Genomic DNA, 22173 nt, shown 5'->3' on the forward strand with positions numbered 1-22173 from the left:
CTTAATAACACAACTAACTGAATGAAATATAAGTGTTAAATGTTTATTTTTTAAATATCTTTTTAAGAAGATCATACACAGCGGTATGTAGACAAAAAAGATGGGCGAAGTCGGGATGCCCAAAACACAATTTTCTCGAATTGGCAAATATTATCAATTTCAAAGCATTCAATGATTATCAGTTTATCAATAAATGTCATTGTTCGTTATCTTCACTCTTTCATTGAGTGGATCAACTGTCCATTTATTATTTGGTAGATAAAAAAAGTTGCACAAAAATCTTCAACTCTCTGAAATATAAATGGAATTATACTTTCCATGATCTCTCATAGAGTATTGACGTTGACAGTTCGAATATTGTTCTTTGAATATATTTTTTTATCAAAGTAATGTTTAATTTTTGAAAAAAAAATGAAGTGAATTAACTTTATTTACAGTAAAGCTAGAACATTTTAAGATAGGTTATATTGATATTGATCTAATCTTTTAAACATTTCATCTAAAATAGTATCAAAGCTTCTCCATCGTCAACTTCCCATGTTTATGTAGCAATATTCTATTATCACCTGCATATGGTGCTTATGTCTCTCAACTGTTTTAATACGCAAAAGCTAGTTCTGCGTGTGATCATCTTGTTTTAAATCGAGACAAGTAACTGACAAATAAGTTGTTATTACAGGGGTTTCAACAGTCACGTTTTAGGTTAGCATTTCGCAAATTCTATGGTTGTTAGAATGATTTGTTTTGCAAATACAAGCTATTTCTTGGTCGACTGCTGTTTGGTGTGTTTCAAACCAATTGTTAGGTATTATTTACATAATGATTTTGATTACGGAATATTTCATTTACCTGATCGAGATATAGGACTCACAGCGGGTGTGACAAGTCAACAGGGGATGTTTACTCCTCCTAGGCACCTGGTCTCACCTCTGGTTTGCCCAGGTATCTGTGGTTGCCCTTCTTATTTTGTATTTTGTATAGAAGTGATGAAATTGATCACTGTTATCATTTCTTTATCAAGGAATCTTGACTCTGATATCAAATAGTAATGAATTTCACAATTTCGACAGAAGCCTCCAATGTGTTTTATATGATGCTCAAAAGTAGAAAAGATTATTAGATTTTTATGCTAATTTTACACCACAGTCGGTCAATGTATGAATATCTCTTAATCTTTTTTTAAGTGAACAAGCTTTTAAAAAATAGTATTTAGGATATTCTACATTTGAGCATCATATCAGAAACACAGGCACCTGAAGTGTGGATAGCATGTATAAATCTTATGTACACGAAGTATCAAAATTGATAGTTATTGGACGGTGAACTGATTTTTTGACGTTAAACAGTATTGAAAATCATTTAGAAACTTTCACGGTTGAAAATGCTGTAACGTTTTATTACTTTATTGCTCAGCACAACAACATAATATATATAACATCGAACCCGATTTTAATACATGCAAGTTAACACAATATCGTCACATCCCTTTTCTCAAGCTTAATTTTACCAAATTACAAATGTTCAAATTGCATATCTGAACTAGATGTTAAATGAAATGATCTGGAAGTTTTTTTTGAAGTCTCTGAAATGGTGTCAATAATATTCCATTACTGAATACATAAATTCACCGAACAAACTAAACAGTCATGCAACTACAAGTAACACTACTAAAACATGGGGGGGGAAATGACTAGAGGGTTTCCTTGAGGACCCAGAGGTAGACTAGGTTTTATTATGACCTAAATCACTGTCTACCTCAATTACACATAACATTCCAAGTTGCACACAAAGTCACGATATTTCAGTGGAGTTTTTACCTCGCACCCACTTTTTGTGTGTCGTTTACCGGATATTTCAGATGTTGCAATTTTGGTTTGATGTGCAAGGGTTGGTGTTGCCTGTTCCTCATCTGACTCTATTTCCGGAGTATTTTCAACTGATGTTTCTACTTTGTTCTAATTAGCAAACTCTCTGGTTTCAAAATTGTCTTTATTTACATTAGGTAACAAATCGATGTTTCTGGGCTGGCCTACTTTGCAGAATGGTTCCCTGCTAAACCGTAGATGTTTTCGGTTTCTCCTGTATACACGGCCATCTTCCGTACAGACTTCATAAGACCGGATATCCACTTGGTGTTTGACTTGCGCTTTTGTCCATTATTTTTCTCTTCCAAATGGACGAATCCTCACCGTGTCTCCAGTATTCAATTTTGACATTTCCTTTGAGCCATTGTTGTAATAGCTTGCTTCCTTTCTCTTTCTCTCGTAAAACTTCAGGGTGACTCTAGCTGATCCTGGTGTTTGTAAGTTGCTCGGGGAGAGCGTAAGTCTGGTCCTTGTTCTCCTGCTAAATAACCTTTCTGAAGCCTAGAGTCTCGCTTGGTGTATTCCTCCAGTCTAGGAGTGCTAAGAACGGGTCTCCCTTATCGAGAACACATTTACGCATCAAGGCTTTGACGACCCTAACAGCATTCTCTACCATGCCATTTGACTGCGGGTAGCAAGGAGACGATGTTCTGTGTTCAAAATCATACTTTTCTGCAAAGTTTTGGAATTCAACTGTTGAATGGTGGACCATTATCTGTGATGATGACATCAGGAATGCCGTGAGGTGCTATTTGTCCTTTCAATTTGTTTATAACCTCCTTTCCAGTCTTGTCATGAAGTCTGTCTATCTCGACAAAATCAGAGAAGTAGTCTGCACAAATCAGATAGTCATTTCCATCAAACTCGAATAAATCACAACCAACTCGTTCCCAAGGTCTCTTTGGTATATCATGTGAAATCATTGGTTCGCTTTGTTGATCTGGCTGAAGTGCACTACAAATCTCACAGCGCTGTACGAAGTTCTCAATATCAGAGTTCATATTGGGCCAATACACAGTCTCACGAGCCCTTTTCAGACATAATTGTAATCCAATATATGATTCATGAACTCTCTCGACGATTTCTCTGCTAACTGACTCAGGAACCACAACCCTCTCACTTTAAAATATCAGGCCATTCTGGATAACAAGTTCCTCTCTGAAGGGAAAATAACACTGAACAGTAAGAGGGAGTTGAGCTTTGCTCTCTGGCCATCCTGACATAATAATATGTTTCAACAACTTCATTGTTTCATCTTCCTCAGATGCTTCCTTTATCCTTATAATATTTGCTTCAGATATTGACACGTAGCTTCTCTGGTCAATATCAAAGACGCTTGCTTTCTCCATATCCTGTTCTGAGGCAGGCAATTAAGCCTTGCTAAGTGTGTCTGTTACATACATCTCAGCACCTTTCTTGTAGACTATCTCGTAGTCGTACTTCTACAGTCGCAGTAACATCCGCTGAAGTCTTCTTAGTGCATTAACAAGACCCTTCCTTTGAATTATATCCAGCGGTTTATGGTCCGACTCTACCTGGATATGCCGTCCATAAGTATAGTTTTCGAATCGCTCTAGCCCAAAAACTACAGCTAACAGCTCCTTCTCTATTTGGGCATAGTTGCATTCTGTCTGGGTCAGTGCTCTTGAAGCATAAAATACTGGATGTCCATCTTGCAACAGACATGATCCTAGTCCATTCTGCGATGCATCACATTGTAGTATTGTATTCTTTGCTGGATCAAAGAAACTCAGGACTGGTGATTCTGACAAAATCTGTTTCATGGTTTTTCCATGGCTTTTCCATGGACCTGCTCATTCCAATGGAAAAGTGTCCCTTTTTAACAAGTCTCGTAATGCAGATGTTACTTCTGATAGATTTGGTACAAATCTTTGCACATAGTTGACCATGCGTAACAATCGCTGTACTGCCTGTATGTCTGTCGGTGCAAGCATTTCTCGGATTGCTTGTACTCTACTCGGATCTGCACTTAATCCTTGCTTTGAGATGACATGTCCCAGGTATGACACAGACTCCAGTCCAAGTTTTAGTTTGTCTAAATTCAATTTGATGTTCTGATTACATCTGTCCATTAATGCAGTCAGCTTACGATTGTGGTCTCTAATAGCCTCTTCACCTGTGTTGCCACAACCATAGACAAGTATATCATCGTGAATTGCTTTTGTTCCTTCTAAACCCTCAAGTGCCTCGTCCATCCTCCTCTGAAATTCTTCAGGGGCTGGTGATATGTCAAAAGCCATCCTTAACCAACGGTAAGGTCTCATGGGAGTTCCAAATGTGGTTAAGAAACTATTGGTTTTGTCAAGCTGAACATGCCAAAATCCGTCTTTAGCATCCACTACCGAGAAGATCCTGGCCTTTGTCAAATCTGGTAGTATATCTTCTATAGTTGGAATAGGGTAATGATTCCTCGGTAGTGCAGCATTCAGTGGTTTAGGATCTATGCAAAGTCTTATTGCACCACTTGTCCTCCTGGCTACAACCATGGATGAAATCCAACCAGTTGGAGTCGTTACTGGAGCAATCACTCCAAGTTTCTGGAGCCGGTCAAGTTCTTTCTTCAGATCTCCTTTGAGCGATATTGGCACTTTCCTAGTTGGAATCTTTGTTGGTGGCACAGTTGTATCAATCCTGAGATGTAACTCTCCTTCAAGTTTCCCAAGACCATCAAACAAAATCGGATACTGTCGTTTTAGCTCATCTTTGGTAAGAGATTGCAACAAAGTTCTGTTCGTTTACAGTGATAAGCTTCATTGATTGTATTTCCGATACTCCAAGAATTGGGTTTAGTTCCGCTCATGATACTATCACAAACTCCATGCTGTATTTATTTGTATTTCGTGGATTACGAAGGGTCAACCTTCTTTTTCACAAAGGCTTTGTCTCACTCTTATTATACATCACTAATGTCATATTAGTTTCAGTCAGGTTTTCATGATCTATGCACAGTTTCCTATACACAGACTCAGGCAGAATGTTTACGCTGGACCCACAATCCAACTGGAATTGTACTGTTTGCTCATTAATAGCCATTTGAGATGTGTTTTTCTTTTTCTTGTTGACACTGTGTACTTCCTCAACGGTGAGAACATATTCATATTCACTAGATGACGAATAGTCATTTACGTCATGCACCGATTTCTTCGCATGTGGCTTTCTTCCCATCCGCGACTTATTTTGCTTACTGCTCCCTTGTTTACACACTCGAGCATAGTGATTCTTTCGCCAACACGTGGAACACTCTTTGCCATAAACTGGAAATTCTGTTTTATTATTGCGGTGTCGTAATCCACAGTATTCACAACTCACCTCTTGCTTTTCTCTAGGGCCCTTCTTCGGTTTGTCAGACATTGGTTTGACTGATTTTTTCACAAACCGGACTTCATCAATCACTTTAAGCTGTGAACTCGACTTCTCACTGACTCTACATATGTCAACACAACGTTGTAAGCCTAAATCTTTCTCCTGCAATAGTTTTTTCTAGTGTGATTGTCTCGTATTCCTAGAACAATCCTGTCTCGGATCATTTCTTCTTCAAGACCTGCAAATCTACATCTTAATAAGTGTACGTAGCGAAGCGATATAGCTATCTATGGTTTCATTTACTTCCTGCTCTCTCATATTGAAATTATACCGCTCATATATCACGTTCGTCTGACCTATGCAAAAGTCTTCCAGTACTTGCAGGACTTTGATGATGTCTTTCCGATCTTCATCGTTTTCAAATCTTAAACCATCGTATGATAATGCATCGGCACCCCGATATACGTCAATAATGTAGCTACACGTAATTCATTGTTTTTTCCTCTTTCAATCCAGTTGCAATTTCGTAGTTTTCCCCACACACGCTTAAAATGGCGCCAATTTGTAGCAAAGTTTCCTCGAATGTCCCAATTTCGCAGGAAAAGGAATATTTGTCGGTACATATACCTTCTGAGGAGCGGCTGCACCTCCCGGGCCGTTTTGTTCACTCATTCCGAAAAGGAGAGAAAGCATTCACCAAAAGCGTGGTGCACATGTGTACTTCTGACACCATGTAACGTTTTATTACTTTATTGCGCAGCACAAATTTAACAACATAATATATATAACATCGAACCCGATCTTAATACATGCAAGTTAACACAATATCGTCACAAATGCCACACTTTCAACTACTTTATTTTGAAATAATGGTGAAACTACTACATCTTGTATGCATCATTGGGGAAATTTCCCTCATACTGGGTAGTCATCAGCTTTGGGTTAAGTGGAAGGGTTCCTTAACATATCCTAACCCAAAATTGAACCTAAGCATGACTTCGGGTCCGTAGCAGTGAGGATTCCTTATAAAGTCAACGCTTGTCGCGACATGGAACCTTGGTTATTAACATTTTATCCGAAAAAACATGCCACAATTCACAAGTTTATAAGCTGATAAAATCATGCAATGCTTCATTATATTTCAAGTCCTTGGATACTTCAGCGTTATGGCCTTGGTGCTGTCTTGTGGTAGCTGGTTCCATATCCTGATGGTAGTTGGAAAGAATGATTCCTTTAAAGTGGTGGCACGGCAGAATGGGAGCATGTATCGGTGTTTTTTGTCCCCTTGTGGCTGCTCATTTTTGACTGAATTGGGGAGGCAGTTCCATGGCAGCAAGGGAATTCCTTTACTTGGACTCTTAGTTTTCATAAACTCCCCCACTCTAGCCTGTCAATCACCGCTGTGACACTACTGGTGACGTTGTAGTTGTTTGATACGAACCTAGCTGCTCTCCTTTGCACTACTTCTATTTTCTTGATATTCTTCCAGTGAGGGTCCCAAACAGTGAATGCATATTCCACATGGGGTCTGACCAACGTCTTGTTGCATTTGTCCTTGATGTTGGTTGGACAAGATGAGAGATTTTTCTCTAATAAGGCAATGCTATTGTTTATTTTCTTAAAAACACTATCAATGTGATGGTTCCAAGATAGGTACTTGGCCTTGGTGGTAAAAGTCAGCTCCTTCCCATGGATGTAGTATGGGATGATGCGTTGTTTCCGTTTGATGGTGATACGGATGACCTCACATATCTGAGTTGGAGTGCATTAGCCAATCTGCTTCCTATTACTGTAGGGTTTCTAGGTCCATTTGGAGTCGTCTGGTGTCAGCCCTGTTGTGATGGTCCTGTGCAGGTGGCCGTCGTTTGCCTTTGAACACACTTTGGAAGGTACGTCGTTAATGTGTGTCAAAATAGTAGTGGGCCGAGGACCGTTCCTTGGGGCACTCTGGATATAACAGGTGCGGTTGATGTGAAATGACCCTCTACCAATACTTATTACATTCGGCCAGACAACAAATCCCGGATCGAAATTAGCAGGCTTCCTCGTACATTGTAATGGTCTAGTTTGGTGAGCAGCCTCTCATGTGGGACCTTTCCAAATGCTTTTGAAAAATCTAGCAGCACTACATCGATCTGGAAGACGTTTTCGATGCCCAAGGCGAGCTCCTGGACTGTTGTTATCAGTTGGAACTCGCACGATCGCTTCTTCCTAAACCCACGTTAGCAGTCGGTTAGGATGTTGCACTGTTCAAAGAAGTTCATACGGTGGCTGTGGATGATGTGCTCTACTACCTTACAATACACAGCGGTCAAGGACACATGTCGATAATGTACAGGCTTGTTCTTGTCACCCTTGCTGAATATCGGAGAGACATTTGCTGACTTTCAGTCCTCTGGTGTTTGATTGATGGATGCCTGGAAGATCTTGTGAGTGCTGGTGTAACTAAATGATCTGTTTGTCCAAAAACACCTTCACACATTCATTAAAGCCCGATGCCTAACAATTTATAGCTTCAAATAATTTCGTTTTTGAAATTAGAATTATGAGACGGTGATGCCAGAATCCAGCGATATACGTTTAAAACTTCAGCCGTGTGCACAAAAACTGCGCCATAAATCAAACGATTTTTAAAGGAATGGATCTGCAGCCCTCTGGTGAAAGGCAAAGAAAACGAACAGTGATCGATCTCATAACTCCTATAAGCAATACAAAACACAGAATTGGGCAAACACGGACCCCTGGATATACCAGAGGTGGGATCAGGTGTCTAGGAGGAGTAAGCATCCCCTGGTATGTTTTTATTGGTTAATACAAATGAACATTCTTGAACCCCAACATTTGCTTCGAGGTTTATCTTTTTGTGAATTACACTTTCGTGACTGAAAGGTGTATGCGAATGGATATGATAGCTCTTAGGGCCTACAAGTTTACTGTTATTTCGGATTTCAAAAATTTCGGTTGAGCATCACTGAAGAGACATTATTTGTGGAAATGTGCATCTATTGCATCAAAATTGGTACCGTATAAGTTTTACATTATGACCCCTGGGCCGAGGCCTCTGCTGGTGGACTGTTAGTCCCTGAGGGTCTCTACAGCCCAGTAGCTAAGTACTTCGTTACTAGCTTGAAAATACGGATGTATATTTAATTGTTGTGATAAAATTTAGAAATTCATTTCAAAATTAAGGATTATATCCCTCATACATAGCTCTTATCCTTAGACGAATTTGACTATTTCCCCCTAAAATAGCTCTTAGGGCCTACAAGTTTACTGTTATTTCGGATTTCAAAAATTTCGGTTGAGCATCACTGAAGAGACATTATTTGTGGAAATGCGCATCTGGTGCATCAAAATTGGTACCGTATAAGTTTTACATATAGATATAATAATAATATTTATGACAATATGTTCCCTATGCATCGTCCCCTGGTACCTTTAGTTGTTGATCAACTATGTTGTACTTAACTGCAATGTTTATGCCCCAAGGGGCCCATTATTTGGCAATAAACTATCTATATCTGTTAAAAATTTCCCCCAGGAAGGTACAGTTCTGTAGCAATTCAATCTAATGCCTGACATCACGTGCTGCACAAGTGATGCCTGTGGAATACAAGTGCAGGTTTGGGAAGGATTAACATGATTTTTTCATCCTTTCGATGAATATTTTACTTATATTGAGACGTCACCAGCTGTAGTTGAAGTACCGCCACCTTAGCCCGATGTATGACGCTCTGATGCGTAATATTGAGGGTTCGTTAACGTGTCATCGCCTGTCGCTACACGGGACCTCCATTTAAAGGTCATATCCGAAAGACCCGTGATTCTCGCTTCTAAATACCGAGCGTTTGGCGAAGAAACAATCACTACCAATGTTTACGTCCTAGGCGTGACACTGTAACCACATCACTGCCATAGCACGAACGGGGCTCAAACTCACGACCTCTCAATTACAAAGCGAACTCTCTTACTGAATCCACATTTCAATTATCAACGCAACTTCAATCAACCATTGGTCAACACCAACTAAACATATTATCAACGGTAACACAACATGTATGTAATGCCAGGATTGTGATATTATTTCAGTTTATATAGCCACTTTTCAGGAAAGATAGATAGATAGATTGATTAATTGATGTTTTCCGCCACACTCAACAATTTTTCAGTTATCTGGTGGCGCCCAGTTTTTATTGGTGGAAGAGAGAACCCAGATACAATGCACCTGGGAAGAGACCACCGACTTTCCGAAAGTAAAATGGGAAACTTTCTCACTTACCGGCGCGAGCGGGATTCGAACCAGCGCCGACAGAGGTGAGAGGCTGTGTGATTTTGAGCGCGATGCTCTAACCACTCGGTCACGGAGGCCCCTACAGATAAATAGGTAGATAGATAGAGGAAACGGTTAGTGTACAATGCGGTCACCGAATTTACTCGTGATTTCCCATATGAGGTGGGTAGGAATGGCATTGTTTTTGATTTTTAGGATGACATCAAAACTGTATTGTTGTTATTCATCAATTGACAACAGAAAAAATTGTCACTCATCATAAAAGATTGTTTTCATTTCATAAGAATCAAACAGTAACATTCAGAAATGTCGGACAATGATATATCACAGTCATACTACAGTTACTTTCTCTAAATTTTCCACATCATCATTTTCATCTTACGCATCACTAGGTACAAGGTGGGCTTTTTAGACTCTAGATCTCATAATTATCTGAGGCCATTTCTAGTTATCCATTTTAACTTTAACCTTGTTCGTTATGGGTGAAGGTCTTGTTTTTCAGAGTTACCTACACATCAGACAGACAGTTTTAAATCTACCGATCTCTCCAATGGTCTCGGGTCAATGGACAGGCGTTAAGGTCGAACACTGCTTACGCCCTCCGTAGAGCACTGTGATCAATTGCAATACATTACACCTGAAACCAATGCCAGTCTGACATGTACGGTGCATTTGCAAAATAGAGGAGAGGAAATATAAGCTGTGCATGAACAAAAGGAAGTGGTCTTTAATTGAAGGAAGTTTCCTGAGCTTATATTGATTTTTCTTCTCCTATAATTCTGATATCCGCCTCCAAATAGCATCGGAATGTTGTAAACAATTTGTAATTGTGTTTTATGTTACGAGACGAGAATCAGTTTAAATGCAGATTTCGCACTCCGTTTTCTAGCATATGGACTTTGTTTACGATTTTATAGCAGGGTAATGTTTAATACGATTAATTAAGGAATATTGAATCGAGTCATTCAGTGTAATATTTGCTAATTGGCAATAAATGATTGCTTTTCGGTTTGTATTTGTTTTGGAAAGATTTGAAGAGATTTGCGGTATTGCCACCTTTAATGTAAACATGCAGACATTTGTAGCGAATTGTTTGACAGACCCTTACAGTACAGGGTTGTCTGATGGATTGAACAGCCTTCATTTAACAGGATATCTTTCTTTTCTTTTTAGCTCAAAGGACAGGCAACATTCATCTCTATCAACGATCGTTTATGAAAACACGTTTTCACATTGGTATTTACCACCATTTATACCAACATTTAGTGACACCACCATTTAGCAATTTGTTCTGAGTAGAAAATATTTACTATTCGAACAAAAAATATAAACAAATTACAAAATATTTAAACCTAAGCAGCATCTGATCAAATGTAATTACGAATACATACATAAACGAAAAGACGACTTCCGGTTTACATCCGAACGACAAACAAATCACAAAAGCAGCTTCCGATAAAAAATAGAGAAAGAATAGTCATCATGAATTTCAGTCTTTAGCATACAAATAAACAAAAAGACGACTTCCGGTTCACAACCGACGCACCAGGACGGGCCGGAATCCAGTAGTGGACTACCTGCTAATTAGTTAGATAATTCTGACCATTTTGTACGATCCAGTTGCAGAAAGGCTTGTTAACTTTAATTACAACACGTACTTTTAATGCTTAAGGTAACTCCATACTCGCAGTTTTATCTGATACAAGTTTGAAAAATGTATTTATTTCCATTCATTAGAGTTAAAACTAACAAATTATCAAATAAAATAATATGTCATCACACTTTTTAAGATACATAAACAGAATCATATATCACCGTCAGAAAATTGCAATTTTCCTTAAACAGCGTTATCAAAATTTCATACAAACTGGTTATGACGATATAGTAGCATTCATAACAATTTCATGAAACTGTATCTTCACAAAAATATATAAAATGTCTGTAAAAATAAAGGAAATCTATCGCATAATAGACTTGATAAAGAAATCAATAGAAACAGAGTTATTGCCCTTGGATTCAATAATTTAAAACGTATCATTGATTATTCATTTATAACTAAGACTTTTAAAATAATTTATTTTTAACAAGATTTTTTACAATAACTATCGGAAAAGACTCCAACAAAATTTATGTTCCTATCACGCATAAATGTAAATAAATCATTGATTTTGCAAAATCTGATGACATCACAGGAGGGTGGAATTACTTTAATTGTGGTATTTTTGTCCGCATAGGACCGGTGTTGTATAGCAGCCTTTCCCCCATAGTAGCTTTACCCCCTGGAAAAATGGTTATATAGTAGTCTTTCCCCCTAGGGGGGGGGGGGGGGTCTACTATATAGTAGATATTCCCCCATAGCAGGGTTACCCTTCACGTTTTTGATTTTAGAAAACAGATTATGGAAAGTCAATCAGGTTTTGTACAACAAATATTGATATTGCATAGATCCGAATATCGAACAGTGTATGTTGCCGATAGTTTGAATGTTGATACATGTATTTTCATAGAGATACATTTTAGAGATATACTTTACTGTATTACTGAACAAGTATAAAACATACGAAATTATATATAAATTCATAAAAAGCATTTTGTGGAAAACAAAGAGTAAGCCCACTTACAATGTATCAGAATAAATCTTTATGTTCAATGATGTTCTGCAGTCTTAATTGTATCGATATCTTGAATTAACAAGAGGCCAATAGGCCTTGACGGTCACCTGAGCCCAAGCATGGACCTGTCTGAAAGGCTCTTATATGCACAATCCCCCAAAGCCTTTACAATTGAAACATTTGGTAGACTGCATTATGTAACCTCTCTACAAAAGCATTCAGTGTTCAATATCTCAATATATTTTGGCAGATTGATAGACGGAATTTCAGACAAAACAAAGCAGAGTCTTTCCGGAGAAGTATTATTCGGGTAGGCAGCATCTTGATCACCTCATCTTTCATATTTTTATTTATCTAGTTTTCATATAACATCAAAAGAACTAGACATAAGGTTTTAAGCATTATTAACATTAACTCTCTTTGACCATTTTTACCCCCCCCCCCCTCCTGAAACTCTGCAACCTGGTTTACAAAATAAAAAAAATTGTTAGATCATGAAATTTACAATTTTTTTTTTAGAGGTTTCTTTGCCCATCATTACTATATGCTCAGTTTTCTGTTATTTGCCTAGTAGTAAAGATTTTTGAAGGAATTGTCACTATATGACTAATATGGCCACGCCCTAACACAGGAACCCCTGCCCTGGGGGGTCATGAAATTTACAATTTTGGTAGAGGTTTTCTGGTTCATCATTACTATATATTCAGTTAGTCTGCTATATGCGTAGAAATAAAGAAGATTTTTAAAGAATAGCATATATTTTACAGTTTTTACCCCAACATTAAGGCCCATTGGGATGGTGGGTCATGAAATTTACATTTTCTGGTTCCCTTCTCCTACAGATGTTACATATCAAATTGGGTAAAGATTGGTCCAGTGGTTTTTGAGAAGTTGTTAGCGCTGGACGGACGATGGACAATGGACGACGACTGACGCAGACCGATAGCAATAGGTCACCTGAGTGACCTAGGTGACCTAAAATTGTTTATTATAAATGGTATTTATAAGATGTTATACTGAGTTCATTAAAGACTTTAAACTGTATCGGAGAACAGTTACGTAATTTATGTTCCAAAAACGGCTCCTCAAGTAGCAAGGTATCAGCATTTTACAAGGAGACAAATTAGGGAGAAAATTAGTGAATCTCTTATATTCACCTTTAGATGAATATCTATAGGATTTCCAGTTGCTTGAAATGAGTTTGAAACACTGAAGAATAATCGCTTTTTCATTTTATTTGAAAAAGAATATTAACAAAATAAAATCCACAAATCAGAGAGGAACGCACATGAATGTATGTGCAGGACTGCGGTTTTAACACTTGAACAATTCTATCCTACAATTTTATAAAATTGTTATATGAAACTTAAAAAGTAACGAGAGGCCCATAAGCAACATTGCTCACCTGAGCAGCAGGTCCAAGCAATAAATAAACTTGAGCAAAACTATCATTATACTAGTACTTTGATTCAGAAAAAAAATTCAAAGGTAACAACAACAAATTCATTATTTGATTATTATATCCCCCTGTAGAGGCCCTATGACCCTTCATTTAAACAGATTTAATCTAAGAATGCTTTGTGCCAAGTTTGATTGACATTGGCCCAGTGGTTTTGGAAAAGAATATTTTAAAAAGTCGTCAATGCATTTTTACTATTTCGCAGTTATTGTGGCCCTTCATTTGAATAACCTTGAATCCCCATTACCCCAGGTACCTTTGTGCCAAGTTTGGTTGAAATTGGTCCGAAGAAGTCGAAAATGTGGAAAGGTTACAGACGACAGACAAGAGGTGATCAAAAAAGCTCAGTTGAGCGAGCTAAAAACGTTTTAGGAATGCATACCAAAAATCAAAACTTTTCCAGATTATTCTTCGTATAGGAATGAAATATGATGACGTTGCCCATCTGTCAGATTCAAAATAAATTTTTGTGAACGAATATGTATAAATCAAAGTACTGACAGTACAGCTGGGACTGAGTTGCACCGCCTGGAATAATTACGATTATATCGATAACATGTTCACATCTATTAATCCATCAATGACCCGAGAACAGTTGGGGGGGGGGGGGGGTCCTCTCAAAAACATCTAATTCAATTGAAAAATCTCACTTCCCCCTAATGAGGTGTAAAGAATCATGTCTAGCGAGAGAGCGAGTTGATTCTTTAGTAGCGGCAATTTGGAATCAGGGGTAGACAATCAACAGAATTGTACAATTTAAAAGTTTACTCCACTATCTGTATGAAAAGTTTTTGTGTTAATCAATTGGAGAGAGCCAATTTCGATTTCTCGAACGATAAATACTTTTCCGTTTAATTAACCAATTCTGAGTTGCCTAAATAGGTGCTGTTTTAAAAGCACGAACTATTCTGATTTTACATTCTAAATACGTATATGATTGTTTTACATAACATTCGACTGAATGAAACGATGTTTGTTGAATTGATATATATTTCCAAAAATCCCAATCAAGGGAATTCGGAAATTAACTATCCATTTAGGATATAAAAGAAATGAATAGCCAGAAAGGATTAATTTCAGAATGGAAAGAATATGTATGGGAATGGTCCGCCGTAAACGTAACCGGAATGAAAAGAAGGGGAAAATCTACTATATAGGTTTTCCGTGGGAATCATCTGGCTATAAAAGGGGGAAATCCTACTATATAGCCACATATAGCCATTTTTCCGGGGGGGGGGGGGGCTATTATATAGCCATTTTTCCGGGGGGAAAGATGGCTAGGTGGAAAGGCTACTATACAACACCGGTATAATATACGCAAATGTTATACAACGAAGGGTATGTCGGTTATAGCTTAGACAAACCCCAAACACATAGTAATCTCCAGTGTGTAGGAAATCAACATATACACTGACAAACACATAATATGTTACATCAATGGCCATACTATTATCATTATTGCTGTGCATTTATACATTGAAATTTTTTTTTATATAAAGCTACATTTAAAATATAGTAATATAAAGACTCGTAATAAGAGTTTATGCGATTTACAAACAGTTTCTTTAACACTGACAAGTTATATGAGCTGGATTAATAGTTATACAATAATGACTTACGTCACACCTCCTTTGCTTTCCAAATACATCCAAAAGGAACCAGAGTCAGTTATCTTATCTTGTATCGATAGAGGTCGCCAATGGAAATGCGGTCCAACGCAAACGTTGCTAAGCATGGCAGCAATAGCTTATAACAATCATTATTTAAATCGATCTTGAAGAAAACACAGGTTTTAAGATAGTTTGCATTCATTATAGCAACAAATTACGGTGAGTTAATGATAAACTTGATGCGAAAAAATTCCGGGAGAAATGAAAACTTCTTAAAAACTAACAGCTGATCGATCTCGTGTGAATCTTTTTCAAATGCTGTATAGCTTTATTTCATCGAAAAAAGTACGACGGACTGAGTTATTATTTGTGATCACAAATGAACAATATTAACCGAGATCTTTACAAAATACCAATACAAATGCTACGACAAAACACACAGAAGTCATTTAACCCGAATTTACTCGAGCGTAAATTTTTCAAAATTATTTATTGCATATGAAAATTCTTAATCTTTTGAAAATTACTCAGTAAACTATTTCGACCCACTAAATTCTGAAATTGGGTATATTTTCACCAATGAAATGCACATTGTACAAAGATTTGTGTGACTGTTGCAGAATACCTTATGATCACCCGACTAGATGATAAAACCTAATTGAAGTAAAATATCCATATATGGTCAGAAATTGTATGATTACTTCAAAAACACTTACGTCTATCTCACAGTCAGGAAGCGGAAGTTACCTTGACATTAAACATGAATATTACTTCCAAGTCCAAGGCCAACTTTTGTTAGCTGCAATAATGTAGCCTTCTCCGACTTTTTCATTGTGACGGTTTTTGGTCTCCCAAAGAAAAACAAGAGAGAAAAAATCAGAGAGGGCTATACTATTGCAGGTAAACTTTTGCGTACACAGAGAAAAAATATATTTGTCCTACACACATTTATTCATTTTATGACTATTAGTCTAAGAAATACCTTCCAGAATACTCCAGTAAGATATATTGGCTGATTGCAATTCCCCATTTTTGAGGGGGCCTCCGTGGCCGATTGGTTAGAGCATCGCGCTCAAGATCACACGGTCTCTCACCTCTGTCGGCGCGGTTTCGAATCCCGCTCGCGCCGGTAAGTGAGGAAAGTTTCCCAGTTTACTTTCGGAAGGTCGGTGGTCTCTTCCCAGGTACATTGTATCTGGGCTCTCTCTTCCACCAATAAAAACTGAATTGTTGAGTGTGGCGGAAAACATCAATCAATTAATCCCCATTTTTGGTTTACCAGACCTGAAAGCTCAAGTGAGCTTTTTTGATCACCTCTTAATCTCTCGTCTGTCCGACCGTTCGTCTGTCTGTAATTTTTCACATTTTCATCGTCTTCTCTAGTAACACAGCCAATTTCAATCAAACTCGGTACATCCTTGGGTAATGGGTATTCAAGTTTGTTCAAATGATGGGCCCTGTCGCCTTCAAAAGGGAGATAATCACGAAAATGCAAAAATAGGATGGGGTCATTTAAAGATCGCCTCAAGTACAACTGACCTGAAAAGTTGAAATCTACATGAAAGCTTCATGACATAGTGAAGAATTCATTCTGTAAAATCATGGTCTTCGGGGGCGGGATGAGGCTACATATTGGATCAAATTTTTTACATGCCAATATATAGGGAAAATCTTTAAAAAACCACTGGGCCAGAAAAATGAAATGAAAGCTTCCTGGCATAGTGAAGATTCAAGTCTGTTCAAATCATGGCGTCCTTGGGTAGGATGGGGCTACAGTAGGGGAAAAAATTTCATGTATATAAGGAAAATGATTAAAAATCGTCTCAAGAACCACTGGGCTAGAAAAGTTGAAATTTACGTGGAAGCTTCCCGACATAGTGAAGATTCAAGTTTGTTCATATCATGGTCCCCGGGGGTAGGGTGGGGCTACAATAGGGGGTAGAAGTGTTATATATATGTATATATATATATATATATATATATATATATAAAGCACAGAGAATTTCATTTTATTTGGATACCCACTTCCGCCCCTACCCGGGGTTGAACTCACGACCGGCGGAACCAAATCTCCTAGAAGCATGTAACCAGCGCACTAGACCGCTCGACCATCAACTTCTTTGGCAGTAGCTTGGCTCGATTTAAAAACCGACTATACACAGAACAAGCTCTTGCGTATCGAATCAGTTGAGGGATATAAACACTATATGCAGGTGATAATGGAATATTCACTGTCATGATCGTGTGCAGGATTGGACAAAACAAGATGGCAGACGACATTTCCAAACAAAGGTAGGTTCTTAAAACTCTTCATTTTACCGACTTATTAGACGACAAATTTATGAATTTAAAACACTGCCTGGCCAGGGAGGCATCATTAAGTTGATTGGTTGTTGGAATTCTTACTCATGTACACGTACAATTCTAAATTCATTGATCGAAGTTGACGATGTTGCCTCGATAGAATTCGAAGCGGGCGAAGATGTTTCTAATCATGTTTTCATGCATTTTAAGAAAGATACTTTCGGTAAAATAGACTCTGCACATATATTTTGATAAAAACTTGAAACAGTGTATGCGATTTGTCCCTTAAATTGCCTTGGTTAGATAAATATCTTGACTTGAACATTTGCTAATGTGCAGGATTGGACTATGGTCGTTTCCACGATAAACGTGCCGGATTGGACCTCGATTTTGGTTCAGGATTGGACTCTTTCTTAAATACATGCATTTTTTCTTACAGATCCAGTCAGGAGCGGACTTCCTTAAGTTTAAAAGTTGCAAGTGATTGAAGTGTGTTCTATTTTATGTCTCCTACTAAAACCATGGTTTTGACAAACCTAAAAGAGCACGTGGAGCAAGGAACTATCAGTAAGCCGGAAGAGCCAGCTCGAAAATCTTTAAGTGTTTGAGAATTTTACAGCGCACATGAATCTAAAGTTCTGCCACACGTTAGAAGGAGCCTTGTTCTCGAAGATCAACATGTTGACACGTCTTCATTTTGCAGAAGCAAATACATTTATATTGTATATACACATGTAGACTATGTTCGATTCCCAACCACTTAACATTTGTGATATCTGCATGGAATTATTAAAAATGAGCATGGTTTGACGTATAATAATTTCTTCAGGTATGATGGTTTACATTTCACAAAGCTGTTCAATGACAATAAAGACAATAAGATGTTGAGGTGTTCATGTTTTGAATACTTTTTCAGTGCGTGCCGCAATATTTTGGTCCTTACAGAGAATTGCTCTTAATCATCTGTCCACATGCACTTGTGCCTTTCATATGTATGCTTCTGCTGGAACCAGTTTTGATTGTTAAATTGGGATTCATTATCTTTTGAAAAATTTCCCTATCATTTTAATTCTAATTATCTTGAGTGCATATGTCGTGCAAGATATCGAGGCCAACTCACTTACAAGGATAATTACTTACGGTAAAAGTGTTTGTTGGAATGTAGTAAATATCAGCATTTTTGTATTTTAAAACCTTTCGTTTCTTGTAATTACAATGAATTCAACCTTATAGTTCATATACTGATGAAAGAAAATAAAAAGGATATTGTCTCAGAAATTCGCAATATCACTCCTGTAGCTGAAATATGAACCTAAATGAAAAGCAGTTTTGTCCATGGTGTTTCTTCTTCTTCAATATTTGCTGCTCAGATGAAAGGTTACTCTTCAATATAATTTTTTCACTAGTTGTTATCAGTTCAATACAAACGCAATAACATTGAAATATATTTAATAACAAGAAAAACTTAAGAACACTTCTGGTTCAATGAAATGACAAATCAACATGTGTAAAATGCAATGTAAAAGATTAGTAGTATCTCTGTAAAACAAAGCATAATACCATAAAAATAATCGTTTCATAATGTACATAAACGGATATATAAAACGGCTGCCATGGTACATGTATATGTATGCACCTCGTGTATTCAGAAAACAATGTAATTTTTTTTTTTACTTCTTGTTTCTTTTATAATGTGCAAAAGCGTGTGTTGCACTGGTCACAAACGAAGACAATTTCTCTGATTGATGTTTCCTTTTTACATGCCTACGCAATTCAGAATTGGTCTTGAATTCCTCACCACAAATTTCGCACATTCGAAGTGTACCCATCACATGGAATGAAGTTCTAGGGCTTGATACCTGAAACAAAGGAGAAAATCTATATAACAGAGTTTGGAATTAGGGAATATGTGCGGGTTAATTGAATTCAGGAAACGTCGAATTTATATTGTTACAGAGGATTATAAAAGGATGATAATTTCTCACGTGTTTTATAGGTCAAAATGGTCTTATATATCCTGGATACGAACAGTCAACGTTACATCTGTCGTAAGCAAAGATTGATGATTCATGTATAGATCTGCTATATTGGTTCAATTTGAAGGAGATAGTGAATGAATAGTTTTACAGTAGCAATTGTCGTTGTTGGGAACTTAAACGACGATGTAATTTGATAACAGTAAAAAAAATAATTCAAAATACACCATGGTCATGTTGGAAATGTCTGAGAATCTAATAAGCTACATTAATCAAACTAAAATATGATAAAGTGAAGTCGAGATTCGAAAATATAAAGGATTTTGAAAATAAAGATAAAAAGATGGTCCAATCCTGAACCAAAATCGAGGTCCAATCCGGCACGTTTATCGTGGAAACGACCATAGTCCAATCCTGCACATTAGCAAATGTTCAAGTCAAGATATCTATCTAACCAAGGCACTGGTTCAAGTTTTCATCAAAATATATGTGCAGAGTCTATTTTACCGAAAGTATCTTTCTTAAAATGCATGAAAACATGATTAGAAACATCTTCGCCCGCTTCGAATTCTATCGAGGCAACATCGTCAACTTCGATCAATGAATTTAGAATTGTACGTGTACATGAGTAAGAATTCCAACAACCAATCAACTTAATGATGCCTCCCTGGCCAGGCAGTGTTTTAAATTCATAAATTTGTCGTCTAATAAGTCGGTAAAATGAAGAGTTTTAAGAACCTATCTTTGTTTGGAAATGTCGTCTGCCATCTTGTTTTGTCCAATCCTGCACACGATCATGACAGTGATATTGCTACATAAATATGGAAGTTGACGATGGAGAAGCTGAAATCACCCCGTTTGTCATACAGTTGAGTTGTTAGTTTGCCGTTAAAGTCTACTTTCAATAAAATATCTAAGTAGGAAGCAGAAGTAGACGACTCTGCGGTGTCTTTTATTTCGAGCTCACATGGATATATCGAATCGACATATGAATGAAAGTTATTATTGTTAATAGACAAAACGTCGTCGATATATCTAAATGTCAAATTGAAGGCCACAGCGAGAGATTTTTTTCTTCTCACGTAGAAGTTTTTCAATAAATTTTGCTTCATATGAATATAAAAACATGTCAGCTAACAAATGAGCACAATTTGTGCCCATGGGAATTCCAACAGACTGTTGGAAGACCTGATCACCAAAGACCACGAAGATATTGTCAATGAGTAACTCTAACATATATTTTATTTCAACTTCAGAGTAATTGTACGTGGAATCAGAGTGGTGTTTAACAAAGTAAGTTTGTGGATGACTGATCACTAGATATGAATATTTCCTTTTTCCATGTTAAATGGATAAATTAAATTCATGTAGTGAAAGACAAACACCCCACCCCAACGACTTGGGATTTTGAATCTACAAAAGAACATCTTTTTGTGTTGTGTGTGTGGGTGTACATGTATGTATGTGTGTTTCCGTTTGTCAACTTCATCTCCAGCTACCCCACTATGAACAACGATATATCTTCAGGGATTCATAAAGTCATGGAATCCGTTAAGCATTGAAAAAGTCAAGTATTTACAACCCTTTACAATTTTCAGCGATTATTTATGCAAAGAATTTCAATTTTGAAAACATTTTATGAGCGCATATGGACATGAAGTTTTGCAGTTCCTTCTCTCATGTATTTTCAAAATGGAAATTCGTTTTTCATATATACATTCTATTTTCATTCCTGTCTGAATATCCAGCCGTTAAGGTGAATTTTATTTAATGGTTCGTTAAAACACTTTGTATATCCTACAAGCCCTCAATTATTTGTGATATTTTCCTCGAATGATAAAAAAGGTATTTGGTTGCATTTAAGAGATTTTAGAGCTCAATTTTCGTTGTGATTTGATGCATGATATGTGAAATTTCAGGAACTTGGGTATTTCCGGAAGGTGAGACAGTCAAAGGAAAACGTTAAATATGCTTTGATCTGTGTGCACCAGTGTATATTAATTAAATCAATTCATTGTGTAAGCTTTTAACCAAAATTTTTTTTCATTTTCACGTCATAATTATTTTTGCGGATCGTTTTAAAAAAAAGAAGAAAATATTGCACCATTAGTTCTCTTTTAAAGGAATAAATATGTACAGTGCATTTGCATGTATCAAGATGGGAGGCAATAAAATTTCACTAGTTCGTCAATACAACCTATCATTGGGTGAAATGCTTTCTGACATGTTTCAGACCGTTCTTGGCACACTGATTTTGACTACGGATAACTCCGTTTACCTGATCCGGATATAGGGCTCACGGCGGGTGTGACCGGTCGACAGGGAATGCTTACTCCTCCTAGGCACCTGATCCCACCTCTGGTGTATCCAAGGGTCCGTGTTTGCCCAATATCTATTTTGTATTGCTTGTAGGAGTTATGAGATTGATCACTGTTCGTTATCTTCACCTTCCATGAATATCTAATAAGGCATGCTTTAAAAAACTCAGATAGAGTGAGACTTTCTAATTTTTCAAATAACAAAATATTTGTGAAAATTAAAAACGTTATTTGTTAATATTTCTGTTTTAATCTACGGCTACCCCCCCCCCCCCCCCCGCCTTCTCCAACAAGTTAAAGCCTTGGTCAACATCCCTTATATACCTCGGACTCTAAAATATGAACCTCATTTTTAAACGTGGTAAACTGGACTGAATTTCGATCGGACCATAATTTGAGTGAAAATAATATCAA

The 22173-nt window shown here is 37.2% G+C and overlaps 1 protein-coding gene across 1 annotated transcript; it reads right to left on the reverse strand.

The window, feature by feature from the left end:
* Nucleotides 1–2554: 2554 nt before the first annotated feature.
* Nucleotides 2555–2866, reverse strand: LOC125647245 (uncharacterized protein K02A2.6-like). Its single transcript, XM_048873937.2, has one exon. It carries the CDS (start codon nucleotides 2864–2866, stop codon nucleotides 2555–2557), a length of 312 nt encoding a protein of 103 aa, XP_048729894.2.
* Between the last annotated feature and the right edge of the window lie 19307 nt (nucleotides 2867–22173).

This window comes from Ostrea edulis, chromosome 6 (assembly GCF_947568905.1).
Source record: "Ostrea edulis chromosome 6, xbOstEdul1.1, whole genome shotgun sequence".
In the NCBI taxonomy this organism is placed as follows: domain Eukaryota; kingdom Metazoa; phylum Mollusca; class Bivalvia; order Ostreida; family Ostreidae; genus Ostrea; species Ostrea edulis.